General features: G+C 54.5%; 11 protein-coding genes across 11 annotated transcripts, besides 15 other annotated features; 9 read left to right on the top strand and 2 right to left on the bottom strand.

Moving 5' to 3' along the window:
- Positions 1–471: 471 nt before the first annotated feature.
- Positions 472–852, top strand: Tco025E_05921 (uncharacterized protein; the record flags this gene model as incomplete). The annotated part of the gene is made up of 1 exon (XM_029372811.1): positions 472–852. One exon carries the CDS (start codon positions 472–474, stop codon positions 850–852), a length of 381 nt encoding a protein of 126 aa, XP_029227130.1.
- A 472-nt stretch (positions 853–1,324) lies between these two features.
- Tco025E_05920 (uncharacterized protein) lies at positions 1,325–1,792 on the top strand (the record flags this gene model as incomplete). Its single annotated transcript, XM_029372810.1, has 1 exon — positions 1,325–1,792. The coding sequence occupies one exon, from the start codon at positions 1,325–1,327 to the stop codon at positions 1,790–1,792; it is 468 nt and encodes a 155-aa protein (XP_029227129.1).
- A 52-nt stretch (positions 1,793–1,844) lies between these two features.
- On the bottom strand, positions 1,845–2,213 carry Tco025E_05919 (uncharacterized protein; the record flags this gene model as incomplete). The annotated part of the gene is made up of 1 exon (XM_029372809.1): positions 1,845–2,213. The coding sequence occupies one exon, from the start codon at positions 2,211–2,213 to the stop codon at positions 1,845–1,847; it is 369 nt and encodes a 122-aa protein (XP_029227128.1).
- Positions 2,214–2,267: 54 nt separating this feature from the next.
- Positions 2,268–2,723, bottom strand: Tco025E_05918 (uncharacterized protein; the record flags this gene model as incomplete). The annotated part of the gene is made up of 1 exon (XM_029372808.1): positions 2,268–2,723. One exon carries the CDS (start codon positions 2,721–2,723, stop codon positions 2,268–2,270), a length of 456 nt encoding a protein of 151 aa, XP_029227127.1.
- A 556-nt stretch (positions 2,724–3,279) lies between these two features.
- Positions 3,280–3,299: a microsatellite.
- A 10-nt stretch (positions 3,300–3,309) lies between these two features.
- Positions 3,310–3,348: a sequence feature (A-rich).
- A 138-nt stretch (positions 3,349–3,486) lies between these two features.
- Positions 3,487–5,316, top strand: Tco025E_05917 (viral A-type inclusion protein; the record flags this gene model as incomplete). Its single annotated transcript, XM_029372807.1, has 1 exon — positions 3,487–5,316. One exon carries the CDS (start codon positions 3,487–3,489, stop codon positions 5,314–5,316), a length of 1,830 nt encoding a protein of 609 aa, XP_029227126.1.
- A 212-nt stretch (positions 5,317–5,528) lies between these two features.
- Positions 5,529–5,581: a microsatellite.
- Positions 5,574–5,604: a microsatellite.
- Positions 5,605–5,741: 137 nt separating this feature from the next.
- Positions 5,742–5,766: a microsatellite.
- Positions 5,767–5,819: 53 nt separating this feature from the next.
- Positions 5,820–7,007, top strand: Tco025E_05916 (putative DEAD box RNA helicase; the record flags this gene model as incomplete). The annotated part of the gene is made up of 1 exon (XM_029372806.1): positions 5,820–7,007. The coding sequence occupies one exon, from the start codon at positions 5,820–5,822 to the stop codon at positions 7,005–7,007; it is 1,188 nt and encodes a 395-aa protein (XP_029227125.1).
- Positions 7,008–7,391: 384 nt separating this feature from the next.
- Positions 7,392–7,413: a microsatellite.
- A 21-nt stretch (positions 7,414–7,434) lies between these two features.
- Positions 7,435–7,462: a sequence feature (GA-rich).
- A 56-nt stretch (positions 7,463–7,518) lies between these two features.
- Positions 7,519–7,603: a microsatellite.
- Position 7,604: 1 nt separating this feature from the next.
- Positions 7,605–7,621: a microsatellite.
- Positions 7,622–7,874: 253 nt separating this feature from the next.
- Positions 7,875–7,908: a microsatellite.
- A 133-nt stretch (positions 7,909–8,041) lies between these two features.
- Positions 8,042–9,028, top strand: Tco025E_05915 (uncharacterized protein; the record flags this gene model as incomplete). The annotated part of the gene is made up of 1 exon (XM_029372805.1): positions 8,042–9,028. The coding sequence occupies one exon, from the start codon at positions 8,042–8,044 to the stop codon at positions 9,026–9,028; it is 987 nt and encodes a 328-aa protein (XP_029227124.1).
- A 324-nt stretch (positions 9,029–9,352) lies between these two features.
- Positions 9,353–9,381: a microsatellite.
- Positions 9,382–9,837: 456 nt separating this feature from the next.
- Tco025E_05914 (uncharacterized protein) lies at positions 9,838–11,532 on the top strand (the record flags this gene model as incomplete). The annotated part of the gene is made up of 1 exon (XM_029372804.1): positions 9,838–11,532. The coding sequence occupies one exon, from the start codon at positions 9,838–9,840 to the stop codon at positions 11,530–11,532; it is 1,695 nt and encodes a 564-aa protein (XP_029227123.1).
- A 117-nt stretch (positions 11,533–11,649) lies between these two features.
- Positions 11,650–11,680: a microsatellite.
- Positions 11,681–11,912: 232 nt separating this feature from the next.
- Positions 11,913–12,863, top strand: Tco025E_05913 (putative target SNARE; the record flags this gene model as incomplete). Its single annotated transcript, XM_029372803.1, has 1 exon — positions 11,913–12,863. One exon carries the CDS (start codon positions 11,913–11,915, stop codon positions 12,861–12,863), a length of 951 nt encoding a protein of 316 aa, XP_029227122.1.
- Positions 12,864–13,553: 690 nt separating this feature from the next.
- Positions 13,554–13,583: a sequence feature (A-rich).
- Positions 13,584–13,894: 311 nt separating this feature from the next.
- Positions 13,895–14,740, top strand: Tco025E_05912 (uncharacterized protein; the record flags this gene model as incomplete). The annotated part of the gene is made up of 1 exon (XM_029372802.1): positions 13,895–14,740. The coding sequence occupies one exon, from the start codon at positions 13,895–13,897 to the stop codon at positions 14,738–14,740; it is 846 nt and encodes a 281-aa protein (XP_029227121.1).
- Positions 14,741–14,784: 44 nt separating this feature from the next.
- Positions 14,785–14,814: a microsatellite.
- Positions 14,815–15,068: 254 nt separating this feature from the next.
- Positions 15,069–15,104: a microsatellite.
- A 330-nt stretch (positions 15,105–15,434) lies between these two features.
- On the top strand, positions 15,435–16,721 carry Tco025E_05911 (uncharacterized protein; the record flags this gene model as incomplete). Its single annotated transcript, XM_029372801.1, has 1 exon — positions 15,435–16,721. The coding sequence occupies one exon, from the start codon at positions 15,435–15,437 to the stop codon at positions 16,719–16,721; it is 1,287 nt and encodes a 428-aa protein (XP_029227120.1).
- Between the last annotated feature and the right edge of the window lie 43 nt (positions 16,722–16,764).

Raw genomic sequence — 16,764 nt, 5'->3', positions numbered from 1 at the left:
CAACAAAAAAAAAACAAGCGAATTGCATTTTGTTTTTCAACTCTTTTCTGTTCCTTCTCTTTTTTAACTAGCTAAGCAACTTTTGAGGAAAGCACTGTACGCCTGATTGGGGCTGCTTGGTTTTTCCAACAAAAGTGCCCCAATGGTGCAACCCAGACGCGGCGTCGAAGCTCTGCTTCCTCGTGTACCAAGACGTGCTGATTTGTTCCTGATGCCTTGCGGGGCCAATTTGTTCTTTTTTTTGTTGTTTTGCTTTTTGGTATTGTCTTACGTCAGCCCTACGCTGCAGTATTCATGGAGTAATTACTGGGTGCTCTGCCTTTTTTTTTTCATTCTCGCACTGTGCTGCTAAAGGCTTTTTGTGCATTGTGCTAAGTGGAGAGTGTCATAGTGGAGGGTGAAGAAAACGGACGTGATCGGTTTTTTGTAGAGGGTAACTTACTTACCTACTGGTTGATTCCTTCCAGAGCCATGGCGGCAGAGATGGATCCGATGCTGCAGGGCACTTACCTGCATGATGATGCCAAGGACTTCATACCGACTTCAGAGGCGCTAGATCAATTTGATGCTCAGTTGGTACGAGGGGAGCCCGTGCACAGTGAACTTTCTTCGAAGAGGCATCTGCCGCAGGCCTGTGGCGCCCCTTCTTTGCCTCATCTTCGTAGGCCCCACGCATCGCACCAGCAATATCCACTGCAGCAGCAGTTGTATCAACAGAATCGCAATGGGAGAAAGAGTAGTGACGGTCCTTCTCGGGCACACGAAGGATTGACTGTCGACGCGCAGGAGCGCCTGGAAGATATTGAGGCGGTTCGTCAATTGGGCAACGACATGGTTGGGGACGACGATTAGTCCCCTGTTGTATATATATATGTGTATACAAAGTAGCAGCACACCGTTTTTTTGTGTTTTTTTTTTGCAACTGACATAGTTGTCTGTGGCGAGCCTTGAGGTATTAGATGCGCTAGGGCAGACATTTTTTTTCTTCATGAGGTGTCGCTCTGCTGGAAGTCTTCTTTGGTGGGGTTCGGATTTAGCCAGACATTTGATAATTTGATAGTGGGAAGCATATAGATCTACTTGCACAAATACATGCATTATATTTGCTTGTGACCCATTCTAGTGTTTGGATATCCCATCCTCACCTCTTTTTCTAATGGCTGCTTCTTTTTTGTTTCTTTGCACTCACTCCCTGTGTTTTAGTTTCCCTCGTGTTTCCTCTTTTCTTCCGGTGTTGCGGTGCGTCGTTGCAAAAAAAAAAAAAGCTGCGGGGAACGCCGCCTGCCGCTTTCGTACGCATGCATTCAAATATTGCCTGGCCGGGATGGGGCACGCCCGTCCTATAGGTGGCCCTTCTGCGGCTTCCGATGCGCTTTGTCTGCTGCGAGCCGAGCTATTGGAGGTCGCTCACGAGCGCAAAGTTGCCGTGTTAGCGTTGGAGCGGCAGCGTCTGCTTTTCTTTCAGAACGCTTGCGAGGCGCAACTTCTTGTAGCATGTCCGGAAAGGGAAGAGCTCTTCTGGCAGATTTGGTGGAAGAAGAAGCTACCTCTTCACCAGGCCAAACTTTTTACCCGAGCGGTCCCTCAACGGCTAATTCTTGAGGCGGAGCGAGTGAGTCACGCAAAGGGCGCCGTGTCACAACTACTGCGCTGCTCGCCTCATTTACAGCTGTATCTGGAGCGAGGTAAAGGTGCCCCCGGAGGAGTCCACGGACGTGGGCGTGAGTGTCACTGCTTCTCCTCTCAATGCTGGGGCGGAGCTGCAGTGTTGCCTTGCCCTTTGCGATGCTAAGGACAAGGACGATACTGATGCTGGCCTGTGCCAGCAGGTGCGCAATGACCATCTAATTCAAGGCATTCAAAGCGTGCCATTTGTCCTGACGTACGTTGGTGGGAACGCGGGGCTTGCTGAGGGAAGCACCACACTTGGGTACCCTGAGACTGCGACGGATGGCGGTGCGGCGCACACGATATCGTTTCCTTGCGTGGTGCTTGACCGTGCTGAGGCAAATTCGCTTCACACCCTTCTTGTCACTCACCCTCGCACGCAATATGGCGTCATTCCACCATTGTAATTGGCTCTGCTGGCCTTGGCGCCGCCCACCATTGCCATTAAGGAGGTGTCCGTCACGGACACGTTCGCACGCGTGAGGCCTTCTCCCAGCTTTGAAGGACAAGAGGAGTTTCCTCAACTTGACGAGGAGGAACTGCATGTGTGCGTGGACGTATGCACAGACGAAATTGTCACACAAGTGGTGTTTAAATTTCTAGAGAAGGGCCTGCAAGGGCGAGCGCACCGCGTGGGAAGTAAGAACTTGGATGCGGAGGATGGCGCGAGGCACTTTATGGGTGAGGCACACTGGAGCTTCCATAGTTGTGTGCCGATTGCGGCGAGGAGTGCGCATGAGGCGGTAGCCCTGTTGATATTCTTGGCAGGAGTGATAGTGGAGTCCATGCCGCAGCACGTATTCCGAGGATGCATTGAGGTAGTCTCCGTTCCGGCCGCAGAGGGCCCGCACGTCGTTAACCACACCGCCGCATCCCGCAGGAATTTCACTAGCACAGGTTCCCAAGAGTTTCTCCTTGCTGCCAGTGCTGTGGAATTCAAAGTCATGGCAAACTATGACGATGCCCTTGAGTCTTGCAGGAGCGGCGGGAAGTAAACATGAAGGGTGGCTGACAACAGTGCCTTGTGTGTCAAGGGCCTTCTTGTCGGGTGACATGCACCAAGTTTGGGGGAAGGACGAGGGCACTGCTAGAGGCCGACAACCTTGTTGCCGCATGTAACGGGACTTCGGCGGGGGAGGAAGAAGCTGCGTCGCTTGTTGTGTTTGCGCAGCGGCAGCGACGGGAGCGAAGTCGTCTTTGCGGTCGCAACCGGTCCCCTGGGGACAACTTTTCCGATGCTGCTGCCATTCGAACGGCAATGTTGTTTGCCTATCGCGCGGGACGCGGCATATTTCATGTTTGAGGCCCCTTGGCTCCCACTTTCTTTTCTTCTTCATTGCCTTTCTTTGGCTTCTCGGGGAGGTTGACGCCAGAGTCTCTGTCACGCGTCTCCTCCCGCACGGTGCGGCATCTGCGGATCAGAACGGTCTCGAAGCGGTTTCCATTTTTGGGTTGGATCCAACTTGGGGCTGCGTGGGGACTGCGTGCAGTGCAGAGAGCTAAGGCCACGATGGCTGGTGGGACAGGGAAGGATCCCCGGTGTCACGGCGACGAAGTGGCGTCTCGAGTGAGGAAGCATACATCTATATATGTGCTCACACACACACACACAGAGAGAGAGAGAGAGAGAGCATGTGCGTGTTTATTTTTATTTTTTTGTTTTTTGCTGTTTTGTTCTTTACTGCAATTCTGTACGTGACGGGTGTTCGTCTTCTTTACCCTCCGTTTTTTTTTGTCATCATCGTCTTTTTCTTCCTCCCGTTGAAGACGCAACTTCTTGCGCCATCGTCGCCGCTTCCGATATTCATGTGTTAGGTGATGAATGACATCAGTCAGGTGGTGAAGAACTACTACGCAGTAATTGGTCAAAAGGATGAAGACATTTTTGAGCTCTACCGTGACAACAAACGCCTGCAGAAGCAGCTGGAGGAGGTGCTCATGGGTGAGGAGGAGCGCGAGACAGACCGACGGACACTGAAGCTTTTGGTATTCACGCTGCAGACCGAGCTACGGGAAAAGCAAATGCTTATTGACGCCCAGCAACAGGAAAGCGCTGCCATTCGCGACGCCGTCTGGCGCGTGCGTGAGGTTCTCAATATGTCCTCTGAGTTAGACTACCCCGTTGGGGCTGTCATCGATGCCTGTATTAACCTGCACACGGAGTGCGGCGAGTTGCGGGCGCGGCTGGAGTACATAGTTGGCGTGTGGAGGCACTCAAGGTCGCTGGCTTTTCCCACACTGTTTTGGGCGGAACAGTACGCCCGTGACGCCATTTCGGACGCCTGTAACGGTGCCTACGCCTCCTTGGCACGCCTCCTGCGATGTGCAAAGCAGGCTCTAGTTGAGAAGCAGCAGCTCCGCGAGTCCCACAGAGCCGCGGAGAATGCGCAGGGCCAGAGAATGGAATTGATGGAAAAACAATCGCAGGTGGAGCGCTCACAACAGGAGCGTGCTGTGGAGGAGTGGAAGGAGCAAGTGACGTGCGCCAATGGACACCTGCTGCTGCTTCGGAGCTGCCTGCGCCACGAGCAGGAGGAGAAGGAATTGCTCATGGAGGCGGCGTGTACCCGGCTGGACTTGATGGTGGAACGAAGCGCCGATGTGGAGCGTCTGTTGGCATTGGCGTTTAGAGCCGTCGTCCGTCGTGACAAACAATTACAGGAGGTGCGGCACGAGGCGGCGGCGTTGCGTGGGAAGTTGCAGAAGTTGCAGGCTGACTTTTCCCGCGCAAGAGCCCTGCTGCGGCGGAAGCCGCTATCAGACCCTCCCCAACATCACCACCACCACCACCAGCAGCAGCAGCAGCAGGGACTAGACAGCAGTGGTTGTAGCAATCCCATGACGCGGGACAATGGCGAGAAGGAGAAGGGTGGCACCGTGCAGGATGCCTTCCGTGCACTGCTGGTGGAGCACGAGGCGCTCAAGGCGGAATGGCGGGGATGCGTTGAGCGTGAGCGGGAAGCGCGACAGCAGGCAGCCACGAGGATCAATAAACTGAAGGCCGAGTGCTCCGCGCGCGAGACCGCAGTTGTGGCGTGCCAAGAACGTTGCGCCACACTTGAGAAGGCGTTGCGGCGTACGCGGCTAGAGGCAAAGCGTCATTTAAAGGAAGTGCATCACCTGCAGGAACGACATGCCGCGGCGAGTGGCGAAGCGAATCTCCACCTGGAACGAATTAAGGGTCTGGAAGAGATGAACCGTGCGCTCAGGGAGGAGAAGCTGACGCTCTCGTCACGCGTAGAGACTCTGCAGGAAAAGGCACGGGAAAAGGAGGAGGCGTTGAACTCTGCAGAGCGTAATTTCCGTGAGCGTCTCGCCGCGGTTGAAAGGCGACTGCAAACGGAGAAGGAGGGATTTCTCGGTGAGCTGAAGGAGTGGACGTCGGTGCTGGAGGAGGCGCGCAAAAAGCTCGCCGTCGCGGAGGGTGAGCGTGATCGCGAGCAGATGCTGCGTGGCATGTTGGTGGAGCAGCACCGAGATGAGGAACGGATGCTGAAGAAGGTTGCGGCAGAGGAGCATCAGGCGGCTGTAGCGGTGCTGCAGAGCAAAATAGATGTGCTTGAGCGTGCCTGCGAAAGAAGCGCCGCGGTGATTGCAGAACTTCGCGAGGCACTACACCGGGCCAAAGCAGAGACAGGCACTGCCTAGTCTGCGTGTCCACACGCTCCTGCTTACGACGCATGCCGGCATGCATCTCTTCCCCCTTCGCCGCGGCGGCCGTGCAGTGGGCGGGGACGGGGACGGGGTGCCGGAGCGCCGCTTTTTAACCCGTTCCTTTCCTCCCCCGCCCAGTTTGCTTTCTGGCTTCGGCGCACATCCCTCTTACCTCACCGCCCTCAGAAGTTCCTTTAGTGGCTGCTGAATAAAAAGAGAAACAAAAAGAAAAGAGGAGGAAGAAGAAGAAGAATAAAAAAACAAACAAACAAACAAACAAACGGGAATGGGAAACGAACTGTTGTTCTCTGTAGTTGTTTTTCCTCCGCCTTTCACTCTACCCCTATCTCCTGTTGCCACTTTGAATTCAATTTTTGCGTCTACTCTATCTTTTGTTAGGTGGAAAAACAGCGAGCTCAGTGTGTGTGTGTGTGTGTGTCTGTGAAAAGAGGGAGGGGACGAAGGCAGGGATAACCAAGTAGAGGAGAAGAGCAGGGATGGGCGAGGTAGAGCACATAGTGGAGCAGGAGGAAACTGACATCCAAGCAAATGTCTTGGCCATTCCAACCTTTGAGGCGATGGGGCTGAAGGAGGAGTTGCTGCGCGGCATGTACGGGTACGGCTACAAGAAACCCACCGCCATCCAGAAGCGGTTTATTGTGCCATTCACTCGCTCCCGAGATCTTGTGGCGCAGGCCTCCTCCGGCTCCGGTAAGACATCGGCGTTTTGTATTTGTCTTTTGCAGGTGTGCCAACCAACGCTGCGAGAAACGCAAGGGCTGGTGCTTAGCCCCACGCGAGAGCTGGCGCTGCAGACGCAGGATCTTTGCAACAACATTGGCCACCACATGGGCCTCGCCGCTTACGCCTCCATTGGAGGGAAGAGCATGGATGATGACATACGCAGGCTGGAGAGCGGGGTGCAGATTGTCTCTGGCACCCCGGGACGCGTGTTTGACATGATCAAGCGGCGTCACCTTCGCGTGAATCACCTCAAGACACTCGTGCTGGACGAGGCGGATGAGATGCTCGGCAAGGGGTTCAAGGCGCAGATTCATGACATCTACCGCATGATTCCTCCACTGCAGGTGGTGCTCGTCTCTGCGACGCTTCCGGTGGATGTGCTTGACATGACTGAAAAATTCATGACGGAGCCGGTGCGTATTCTCGTTAGGCGTGACGAAATTACGGTGGACTCCATCATGCAGTACTTTGTGGCAGTGGATGAGGAGAAGAACAAGTTTGAGACCCTTTGCGACCTCTACGACACCCTCACCATCGCCCACGCTGTCATCTTCTGCAACACCCGCAAGAAGGTGGAACAGTTGGCGAAGAAAATGACAAAGGAGAAGTTTTCTGTGAGTTGCATGCACGGCGACATGCCACAGGCTGAGCGAGATGAGATTATGCGGAACTTTCGTGAGGGTAAAAGCCGCGTCCTCATCTCAACAGACTTGTGGTCCCGCGGCATTGACGTGGAGCAGGTGTCACTTGTGCTGAACTACGATCTGCCCTTCTCCCGCGAGCAGTACATTCACCGTATTGGTCGCACAGGGCGCATGGGCCGCAAGGGCCTTGCGATTAGTTTTGTGAAGCATGACGAGCTGCGGCTGCTGCGGGACATTGAGCAATTCTACGCCACGCAGATTGAGGAGCTGCCCGCAAACATTGCGGACCAGTTCTAGGCATCGGTGCTGCTGGTGTATCCGCGGGGATGTGCGGCGACGGTCTCTTGCGCCGCAGTCGAAGCACTCACAAACACGCGCGTGACGGCAAAGCACAGGAATAAAATGGATGGGGAGAGAAGCGGGATAACAAATGAGGAGGTATGCAGTGGTGGGAGGGCCTGTATTCTTGTGTCACCCAACGTTGTTAGAGAAGAGGAGAAGAAGAGGCAGCGGCAGTGTGGGTGAGGGAGCTGGAGGAGAGAAACGAGGGGAAAAATGGCAAGGGCGGCGTAATGCGCATGCACCAGAGTACACTACGGACCGCCTGTGTCATTAGCCGGCGAAGCGCAGGAGGCAGGCGGTTGTTTAGCCAGTGCGTCTGCCTATCTCTCGCTTCTTCTTTGTGTGTGTGTGTGTGTGCGTGGCCGGACGCGCGTTTCCAGAGTTCTCTTTTTTTTCTTCTTCTTCTTTTTTACTTGACATCTCTCCCGCGCATACTTCTGCTTTCTGTACTCCTCTGTGAGTGTATTACATACATGCATACAACATCCATCCGTACCAATAACGTTATATATATATATATATATTTACATTTATATATCTGTACATCTATAGGTGTGTGTGTGTGTGTGACTGTCACACTTCTTCGGTTAACGAGAAATAACGAAGTTGCGGTGATAAAATAATATGCCAAACAGGGAGTAAAGAAAAAGGTGACAGAAAGAAGGAACAGCCGGCAGCCCTTCACTGGCGACGGATACATACATGTATGACTACAAGTGTGCTATTGTGTGTCCGGCGCGTGTGTACGTTATGGGAACAGGATGCCGGCCGCGTACTAAATTTATTGCAACCTATTTGAACAGACTGATTTTCCACCCTTTCTTGCTGTTGCTTTCTTCCTGTTCTTGTTGCTGTTTTTCCTTTGATGTTTCTTTTCCCCTGCCCCGTGTCTATGTGGTTCTTTCCCTGTGCAGACCCTAATCTACACGCACACTCCGTCGGTGAAGGAGTGGGTTGTGGGGAGGGGAGACGGCGGTGCGTGGGCGTGGATGAATCCCCCGCCGGGGCCAATTACACGGCGCCTGGGGGAGGCGGATGCGCTCCTCTTCGCCAGGGGAGCGTGGACGAAGGAGAGCAGCGTGCCTTCCTCCGATTCCTCTCCGGCCTTGAGAAGTGAGAGGGAGAGCAACTCCTGGACGGCGCGTTACTTGCACGCCAACGGCGGCAGACAACAACCACAGCCGGGGGAGACGGTGGGGAGTGACCCCTGCAGGGACCTCATCGGCGGCGCGGCCGAGATACGCCGGCGGGTGCACTGCGCAAATATCGTCACCGCCCGTCTACGTGTTTTTTCGCGGGGGATGCTGCTGCGACAGTCGTCGCAGCAGGAGGCGAACGTTGCCTCTCATGGGTGCGACGATGAAGGCAGCATGCTGCAGTCGAACCTGTGCCGCGAATTTGAAGCGGAGTTTGCTGCCGCGCTGGAGCTGATGCGTTCCTTGCGCTTCTTTGGAGCATTGACGGCGGAGGAGCGAGCGCACATCCCGGTCACGCGCGCCGCCTTCATCGCCTCACGGAAAAACATGGTGGACATTCAAATAAATCAACAATCACTGCTCTCACGACAGCTTTCTGTAGCGTGGGAACAGCACTATCGGCTCTGTAAGACTATGCTGCAGAAGGAACGCGACATACGAGAGTCACGCAAATCCACTTCTTTGCTTATTGGGCGCGATGAGGCGGAGACATCCTCGTTGTGGTCAAAAAGGGCTGATGATTTTGCACCACTTCTTCCCGCCCACAGCGGCGAGCACGGAGACGTCGCTGTCAAGAAACTGCAGGAACACATGAATGCATTGCGTGCCCTTTTGTGGGATATGCAGCGCATTCTGGCGACCCAGCAGCAAGCGTTGCAGCAGCTTGGAGGAGTTACACGGCGTCATGGCGTAGAGGATGCGAGAATTGCTGCAAAGCTTGGCCTTAGGCGACAGTGCGGCGGCAAACATGCTTCCTGCGGATGCTGCAGCATCATGTGAGGGCAAAGAGTAAACCACCAGCGGTCCTGCATTACGTGTGCACGTTCGCTGTTCTTCATCGATGACGCTGGCACGTGCTCCGAGTGCCTGACGAGTGAACCTGTTCGCGCCGCACGCGGAGCCAGTATTATTACTAGCATTTATTTGTTTCTGTGTGCGTGTGCTTCAGTAGATTTTTCCGTCCGTTTTATTTTGCTCCTCCTCCTCTCTGTCTCTCTCTTTTATTTGTTTTTGTTTTTAATTCCCCAGCGGGGCCTTCCCTCGTTGGGGGTCGTTTCCATTGTGTGCATTTTGCGTGTTCCCAGCCATTCCTTTCAAAGACATTATACATATATATACATATACATATGTATTCTTTGCTGGCGGTGGCCGCAGTTGTGGAGTGAAGCTGCTTTAATCGTTTCCACGGGGCAATAAACTACTGGGGAGTCGCGTCTGCCTCGATCTTCCTCCCTCGCATTCACGGCTCTCGAGGGAACTGCAGCAGAGCGACACGAGAAACCAACTCCGCAAAACATTAAAAGTGGGGGAAAAAAACACACACACAAAAAAAAAAGAATCCTGCCACTGGAACATACATGCAGGCGTTTATTTACTTCTGGAACACCTGGCTGCGGCGAAAGGAAACTTACTCGATGAGAGATGTGTGTGTCTGTGTGGTGGGGGGGGGTGCTTGTTCACTGTCTGTCTGTCCTCCCACCAGCCTTCCGGTTCTCGCTCGGCCCTCTTCGGGTGGCCTTTTTGTATTTCTCATTTTTCTTCTTGAACGCCCTCCTACGACGTGGGACATGCCGCGGAAGAGAGAAGAAATGGCGGCACTTTTGCGGGTAACTGCCGCAGTGGATCTTCTCCTGGACGATGGTGCGCTGGGGCCTGTGCGTGAGCAGCTTCCGGCTGTTGAGTTTGTCGTTCGTAACGCAAAGACGGCCGTGGCGTGGCCGCCGCCTATGGTATCGACATTTGAGGCGTCGCTGCTCCGTGGGCGGGAGGCGGAGGGGAGCGATGATGTGACGCTGGCTGCTGCGACGGAAGTGGAGCGCGTGATGGGCCCGTCCCTTCGCTTCTACGGCCCGCTTGGTGGGCGGCTCTCCAAGGAGTTCAGGGCTCTGCTTCGCGGCGGGCTCGTTCGCCTGCTGACGCGGCAGGCACTACAGCGGCTTTGCGACGCAGAGCGGCAGACACACGAGGACGACAACGACGACACGGACCAGTTTGGCACTAGCCGCGCTGTTGGCGCTGCTGATGATGGGTCGATGGCGCCATTCATTTCTATTAAAAAAGGACCTCTGAATACGACGGTGGCCTCTGTTCACTGGTCACCGCAGTTTCTGCAACGACTTCTTCACCACGCGGCTCTCAGATGCCCACAGTTCACTGCACTGATTCCGACAGCCATGACGTTAATTCCCCTCACAAGAGACTGGAAAGCAACCTCCATGCCGCGCCGGCCACCTGCTACAGACGACGTCCACGCACCAAAGAATGTGTGCAGGCTTGTCTTTACCATTGATCGAATAGAAGTGGTGGAGCAGAGCATACATGATGAATTTACTGCGGACCGGCTTGCCTCTATTTTGCACGATTCTCATCTTAAGCCGGCGGAACAACTGAGAGAGGCAGGCGGGGAGGCGCTCCAGGCGCCGCTGCTGCATCTTCGAGACGCCATGGACTGCTACCACCGTGCTCTGGTCTTGGCCCAGAAAGGACTTCTGTACCCGTATCTTCACGCACTGCGACCACCGCCTTCCATGGAGGATCGCATGGAAGGCGCGGAAGCAGATGATATTGAAGACGAGACCTTTTCATTCTTTGGTGACGCAGCGTTGCAGGAAGGAAAAAATATCACACCATCGAATCGATATCTAAACCTTCTTCTGCACCTGCGGAAAGGCACCATCGTTGGTTCCGAAGAGAATGATTTGTACAATAGTTCCTCTCTAACACATGGACGAGCTCTCTTCCCCCGTGCCCATGTGCTTCTACACGTGTGGTACGCCCTGCATCGCCAGGTGGTTGTGGCCGCAGCCAATGCGGCGCACACTCTTTTGTTGATACAAGCCTCTTCCACTCACTTGACAGATGCCTCAACGGCAGGCGGGTGCAATGCAAATACCCTGCAGCAGCGTCAGATGCAAGTGGCTCGATGGTGTGCGCGTGCACTGGACGTCCTGCATCGACTATTGGGGTGGTGGAACGGTGCATCGCTTCAGTGGACGGAAGAAGAATCGGCGTCAAAAAGGGAATGGGTCTGGGTGCACACCATCAAGTTTAAGCTACTTGTGCGTCAGGCAAAGTTACTGCGTGTCGCGGGATCCTTTGAGGAGAGTCAAGCAGTTCAGGATGTAATGGAGGAACAGCTACGGATCCTTCCCACGCAGATCCCGTTAAGCTGCCATGTGGAAATGGGGAGTGTATTGCAAGATGTCAGGTGCCAACTTGTGCAAGAAAGGACCCTTCTTCGGGAGGAACTGAACCAAAAGGGAAGGCTGATTCTTCGTTTATGAAGTTGTCGTTTGTTGCTTTTTATATTCATTGCAGGCAATTTTTTAGAGGAAGCAGGAATGAGCGAGGACGCTTGTTCTCCAGTTTGGGGACTGCCCTCATGCCTGCTCCTTTTGCCGCACACACACATCCATACATCCATACATTCATGGTGTATTTCACTCCTTCCTTTTATTTTTATTTTTGCTTCGGTGTATCCAGGTGGATTGGGGAAGACACTACACGCACACCCGTGTCGCCCAGTTCAGTGGGGGAGGAAGGTGGAGAGGGAACTCGGGACGCTGCTGCCCTCCCAACGCCTTGGTGCTTCCGGTGCTCCGCACCTCGCCCCGCTAGCTCTTTCTCCCATAGCCCCCACACCTCTCTCGATCGTCACGCATAGATGGACCGCCTCGCCCAGTTTCAGGCGGCGTGTGGCCTCATTTTGCTTGGCGGCGTGCCAGCGCCGGGGTCGGGCACTTTGGTACCCGCGCGGGTTACCGTCACGGAGCCCCCCTCGGAGCAGAGCTTGGAGGCGGCGCAGAAGTTGCAGGAATTCTACAAGTTAGTGGGCGACGTCGGCGGGGCCGTCGACCGTGTCACGACACTGACGCGGGAGATTGCCGCCAAGCACTCGGCGATCCTGAGTAACTTTGATGTGATGAAGAGCGACTCCATGCGGCAGGAGGTGGAGGAGCTGACGAGCCAAATCAATGCCTCCGCGCAGGCCGCCTCTCAGACCCTCGAGGCGATGAAGGCGGAGACGGACAAACTAAAGGTGACCCCCGAAATGGAGAGCCTGTTTGTGGGCGTGATACGCATTGAGGAAAACCAGCGGCGGTACATGCTGCATAGGCTGAGCGAGGCGATGGAGGCGTATCAGCGACAACAGAACTTGGTAGAGGCGCAGTACCGCACAATGACCGAGCGGCAGATAAAGATCAAGTACACAAACCCCGATGGCACCGCGATTGATGATGAGACGGCGAAGGAGCTTGCCCAGGCTGTGCTGGAGAACAACGTCACAAGCGGCATTTTTCAGCAGAGCAAGGATGTCTTGGCTCAGATCATCGAGACAAGAAATGACATCTATCACATCGAGCGCTCGATGCGTTACCTTAACCAACTCTTCAACGATTTAGCATTCCTTGTGCATGAGCAGGGGGAGATTATGGATGTGGTTCTCAAGAACATTGAGAGCACAACCCAATTTGTCGAGGCGGGCCGAAAGGAGATGAGAAAGGCACGCAAGTACAAAAAACGCAGTAGACGAAAAATTTGTTGCTTGGTGATAATCCTGGCGGTCGTCGTGGCTTTGTTTGTGCTTGCTGCAGTTTTGGGAAAGGTACTGTAGACAGGAATAGGCGGCAGGGGCATACAAGAGTCTGCGTCACCCAGCGCCATCATGCTGTTTAAGTGCGGCAGTGCACACATTCCCGCTGTTGTGGGTAAGTGGCGTTATCTCAGTCTCCGGATGTCCTGGTGCTGTCTGGCCTCTCACTATTCAAGGGAGGGGCGATTGTTGCTGTATTATTATTTTAATAAGTTCCTATGTGAGATAATGCGGTCTTTGTGGCGGGCGGCCGCATGTTGCCCTGCATCTCCCCTGAAAACGAAAAAAAGAAAGGAAAAAAAAGACACCACACACACACTCACTCACTTACCTCCACGCATGTGCGCCACGTTACACCTGAACACGCTGTGCTAGTGTCCTAATGAACCTTCAACTCCCGTTGCGCTGGAGGTGTACGAGGGACGCAAAGACGGCAATGCGCGGGCGACGTCGTGAAGAAGGATGAAATAAAAGAAGAGAAGGAGAGGGGAGGCGGAAACCAAGCAAATAAAAATACAATGCTAAGGAGGGGGAGAGGTGCCTTGTGTGCGTCTCTCCCTCCCCCCTCTTGATGCCTCTGGGAAAGGTGTGGTGTGTGTGCATGCGTGCACGTACATGGCCTGCTCTCTGATGTCGGCCCGCTTTGCGAAGAACAAAAAAAGCTGAAACGCCAAAGTTGTGTTGATACAAATAACAACAGCAAGAAGCTGCTTTTTCGTTTTTTTATTGTTGTTTTTTTTTCTGTGTCCGAGTGTTTTATCACGGAATCGTGCGGAACCTTCGCGTAAGTGGCGTGTTGACGGACCGCGCGCATGCGCTTCTCTGTTGCTGACTTTTGTTTCTGTTTTGCTTTTCATTAGACCCTTTTTTTTCCTCTCTTGTTTTTGCCTCTTTCGAATTTATGCGTGTGTTCGTCGCTGCGCGCAGTTTCCGTAACAGAGCGGTGAGGCTGGCCGGCACGCGGCGTGCGCAGCAAGGCACGTAAAGGGGAAGGAACGCGAGGAGTAGGCGCGAGTTAACTTGCCCTTCGCAGCTGCTACCGGGAGGAGGAAATGTTGCGACGCATCATTCACCCCACCGCCTCCGCGCAGGCGCCGCCTCGCTCTACTGCGTTGTCTCGCATTGCCGTCGTTCCTGTACCTCACCGCTCCGCCGCCCTTTACGCGGCGCGGCGCGGCTTCTTTGGCGTGCTGCGCCCCAAGACGCAGCATGTAAAGGTAGAGGAGGTCCTCTTTGACAAGCAAAGAACACATTACGCAGGCACCATCTTTGGTTTCTCCGCCGATGCCGTGATATTTTATGCCAAAACCGGTGCCGCCGTGTGCGCCATCCTTGTGGTTGTGGGCGTGTTTCTCAAGGGGTACGCCGTGCTTTCGCGCTTTAGCTTAGCAACGGTGGCCCGCTTAGGATTTATGAGTGGCTTTTTGTGCGGTGCGGTGCTTTACACCGTGATCCTGGCGGTGATTCGCCGAGTTAGGATCAACCCAAACGCAGTGTACAATCAATCCATCGCACTTGTCATGCGAAACGAAAAGGTTGTGCAGCACCTCGGCTCACACCCTCGCACGGGGGACTTTAAAGCCTACTGCCAAACTGGGGGATTTCGGCTTCCGCTCATTCGTCGCATCCGCAGCGGCTCCTATGAACTCTCCGATCTGCTGGGGCTGAAGCCAAGAAAGTTACAGATGATGTTTATCCTGCGCAACCCGGCGAACGGTCGGGAGGGTTTTGTGACATGCGACGTGCGCCGAGAGTCGACGGGATTTATGAGCTCTGCGAATACCTTCAAGTCGTTGGCGGTGACGCTGACGGACGCCGCCCACACCCCGGTGCCACAAACCGTCGTGGTGATTGGACGACCAGAAGACGTCGTATACCGTGGCCTGATGAAGCTGTAGAAACGATAGGATATCACGCAGTACACAACGATCGAGCGGGCGAAAGAGATTGAGTGAGTGAGCGGGTGAGAGAGAAGCGACACACGCGGAAACCTACACTTCTTCCCTCAGACACTTTTGTGTCTCCCTTCTGTGCGCCACGCTAGTGGAACAGCTGTTACTGAGACACTCTAACGTTGATCCTCCTCACTGCGCCATTGCAGTTGGGCCAAACGCCCCCACAACTTTTTTTGTTTTGCTGTTTTAATCACACACATATAGTTGGATCGCTACTATTGTCCCTAGTTACTTCAGCGCATGTCTCACTCATCCCTTTACCTTTTCAGCCCACATACGCACACGTAGACACACACACACACACGCATTATTATAAATATCAAGTAACATTTCTGGTTTTTTTCTCTCTCTTCGTTGTGCGCTCCGGTGAAACGTGTGGGTGTGAGTCGCTGAAAAGAAAAACGTTGACGGAACAGAAAAGTGGTGAATGAAAGAACAGCAAAGGCGTTGATGTTTCCGTTGCTCTAGTGGCAGCCAGTTGTGCACAGTGCACATATCCCTTGGCACTCCTTTATATTTATTTAGGGACCTGTTTTTTTTATTATCTTTTCCCCTTCTTCTTGCCATGTTTTTTTGTATATATTTCCGTCTTGTGGACGCAAAGGCGGATGGTTACTAGTGACAGCTGCCAGGATTTATGTTCACCCCCGCTGACGCGAGACGACAGAAGTGGGACGGCCTCCACCCCTTACAATTTCGTTTGATTTGTGCAGGGTTGCAGTGCCCCTACGACCTTCCGGCTGAGAGGGACCGACAGGGTCGGGAGGGGGGGTCGTCGTGGCTCTCCTCCTTGGTCACGTCTGCAAGGCATGAACCGTGCCATGAGAGGGATTTCAACGTTCTTCCAGCCGCCCTACACACGATGCCCGTTGAGGCGCCTGGGGAAACTGCAGGGAATAAGTCACGCCTCTCTGTGGCGCCTCACGAGGAGAAAGAAGGAGTAACCCGCCCTGTGGCACAGCCCCCTGCGGCCGGGGCGATTCAGCCCGCGGGTGACATTACACAGCGGGAGGTGGATACGTCTCATGTGGCTTCCGAACCCCACGACCCTGGCGAGGAGGGCGGTAGTCACAAAATAAGAGGGGAGCACAAGTGTCCCTCGCAGGGTGCTGAGGCCATTCCCGAGACAACGGACGCCGACAATACTTGTGCCATCAGAGTGCCTCACGAAGAAAACAAGGTGACACCCACGCTGAACCACCGAAGTGAGGTCCTCTCACGAAACGACCATCCCCCAGCGACTCGCAACTCCTGTAGTGTTGCTGTGGGTCCTGACGAAGCCAACAGTTGCAATAACGCGGCCACCGTTATGCCGGGGCACGACGATCGCACGGAGTTCATGGCATCGCCAGAGTTTCATAAAATGGATGCGTTGCTTTCAACCGCGGTAGAGAGTCTGTACTCGAAATTGCAGGGGGCAGCATTGAAGGTTGTTGCGCTGGATGGACTGAAGCAAAGGCTGGTTGAGGCCTTCCCCTCGCCTCGGAAGAGCGAGGCAAAGGAGGAGAACATGGCCGAGTTGGCAATTCACTTGCACTTACTCAAACGTCAGGTGAAGCTTCTAATAGACGCGTGGCGTGGACAAGAGGCGGCGCGGAAGGCTTCCGAGGAGCGACAGAGCAAGGCAGTCGTGGACGCGGTCCGCGTGGAAGTCGTCCGGGCCTATGAAGAGCCGCATGTGCCGTACAGGAAGGGCCCCTTCGTCGCGCTCGCTCCCACGACGCAGCGCCTGCGGTCGTCCACTAATAAAGCGGCACCGACGTCAGTCAGCGGCTCTGGCAGCACCTCCGCCAGTGGCTCGGTGCTCTCCTCCGCGCGGCCAGTTGAGTCCTGCTCTGAGTTCTCCATCGCCTCGGCGGTTGCGCACGCGGACGAACTCGAGGATGAATGGAAGCTTGATGGGGCGAGACAACAGCAGCGATAACAGACATAGAATGGGACGAGGGGAAGGAGGAGGGAACGGCGGG

The sequence above is a fragment of the Trypanosoma conorhini genome (assembly GCF_003719485.1).
Source record: "Trypanosoma conorhini strain 025E chromosome Unknown Tco_14.4_contig_00370, whole genome shotgun sequence".
In the NCBI taxonomy this organism is placed as follows: domain Eukaryota; phylum Euglenozoa; class Kinetoplastea; order Trypanosomatida; family Trypanosomatidae; genus Trypanosoma; species Trypanosoma conorhini.
This window is presented reverse-complemented; position numbering and strand designations above follow the sequence as displayed.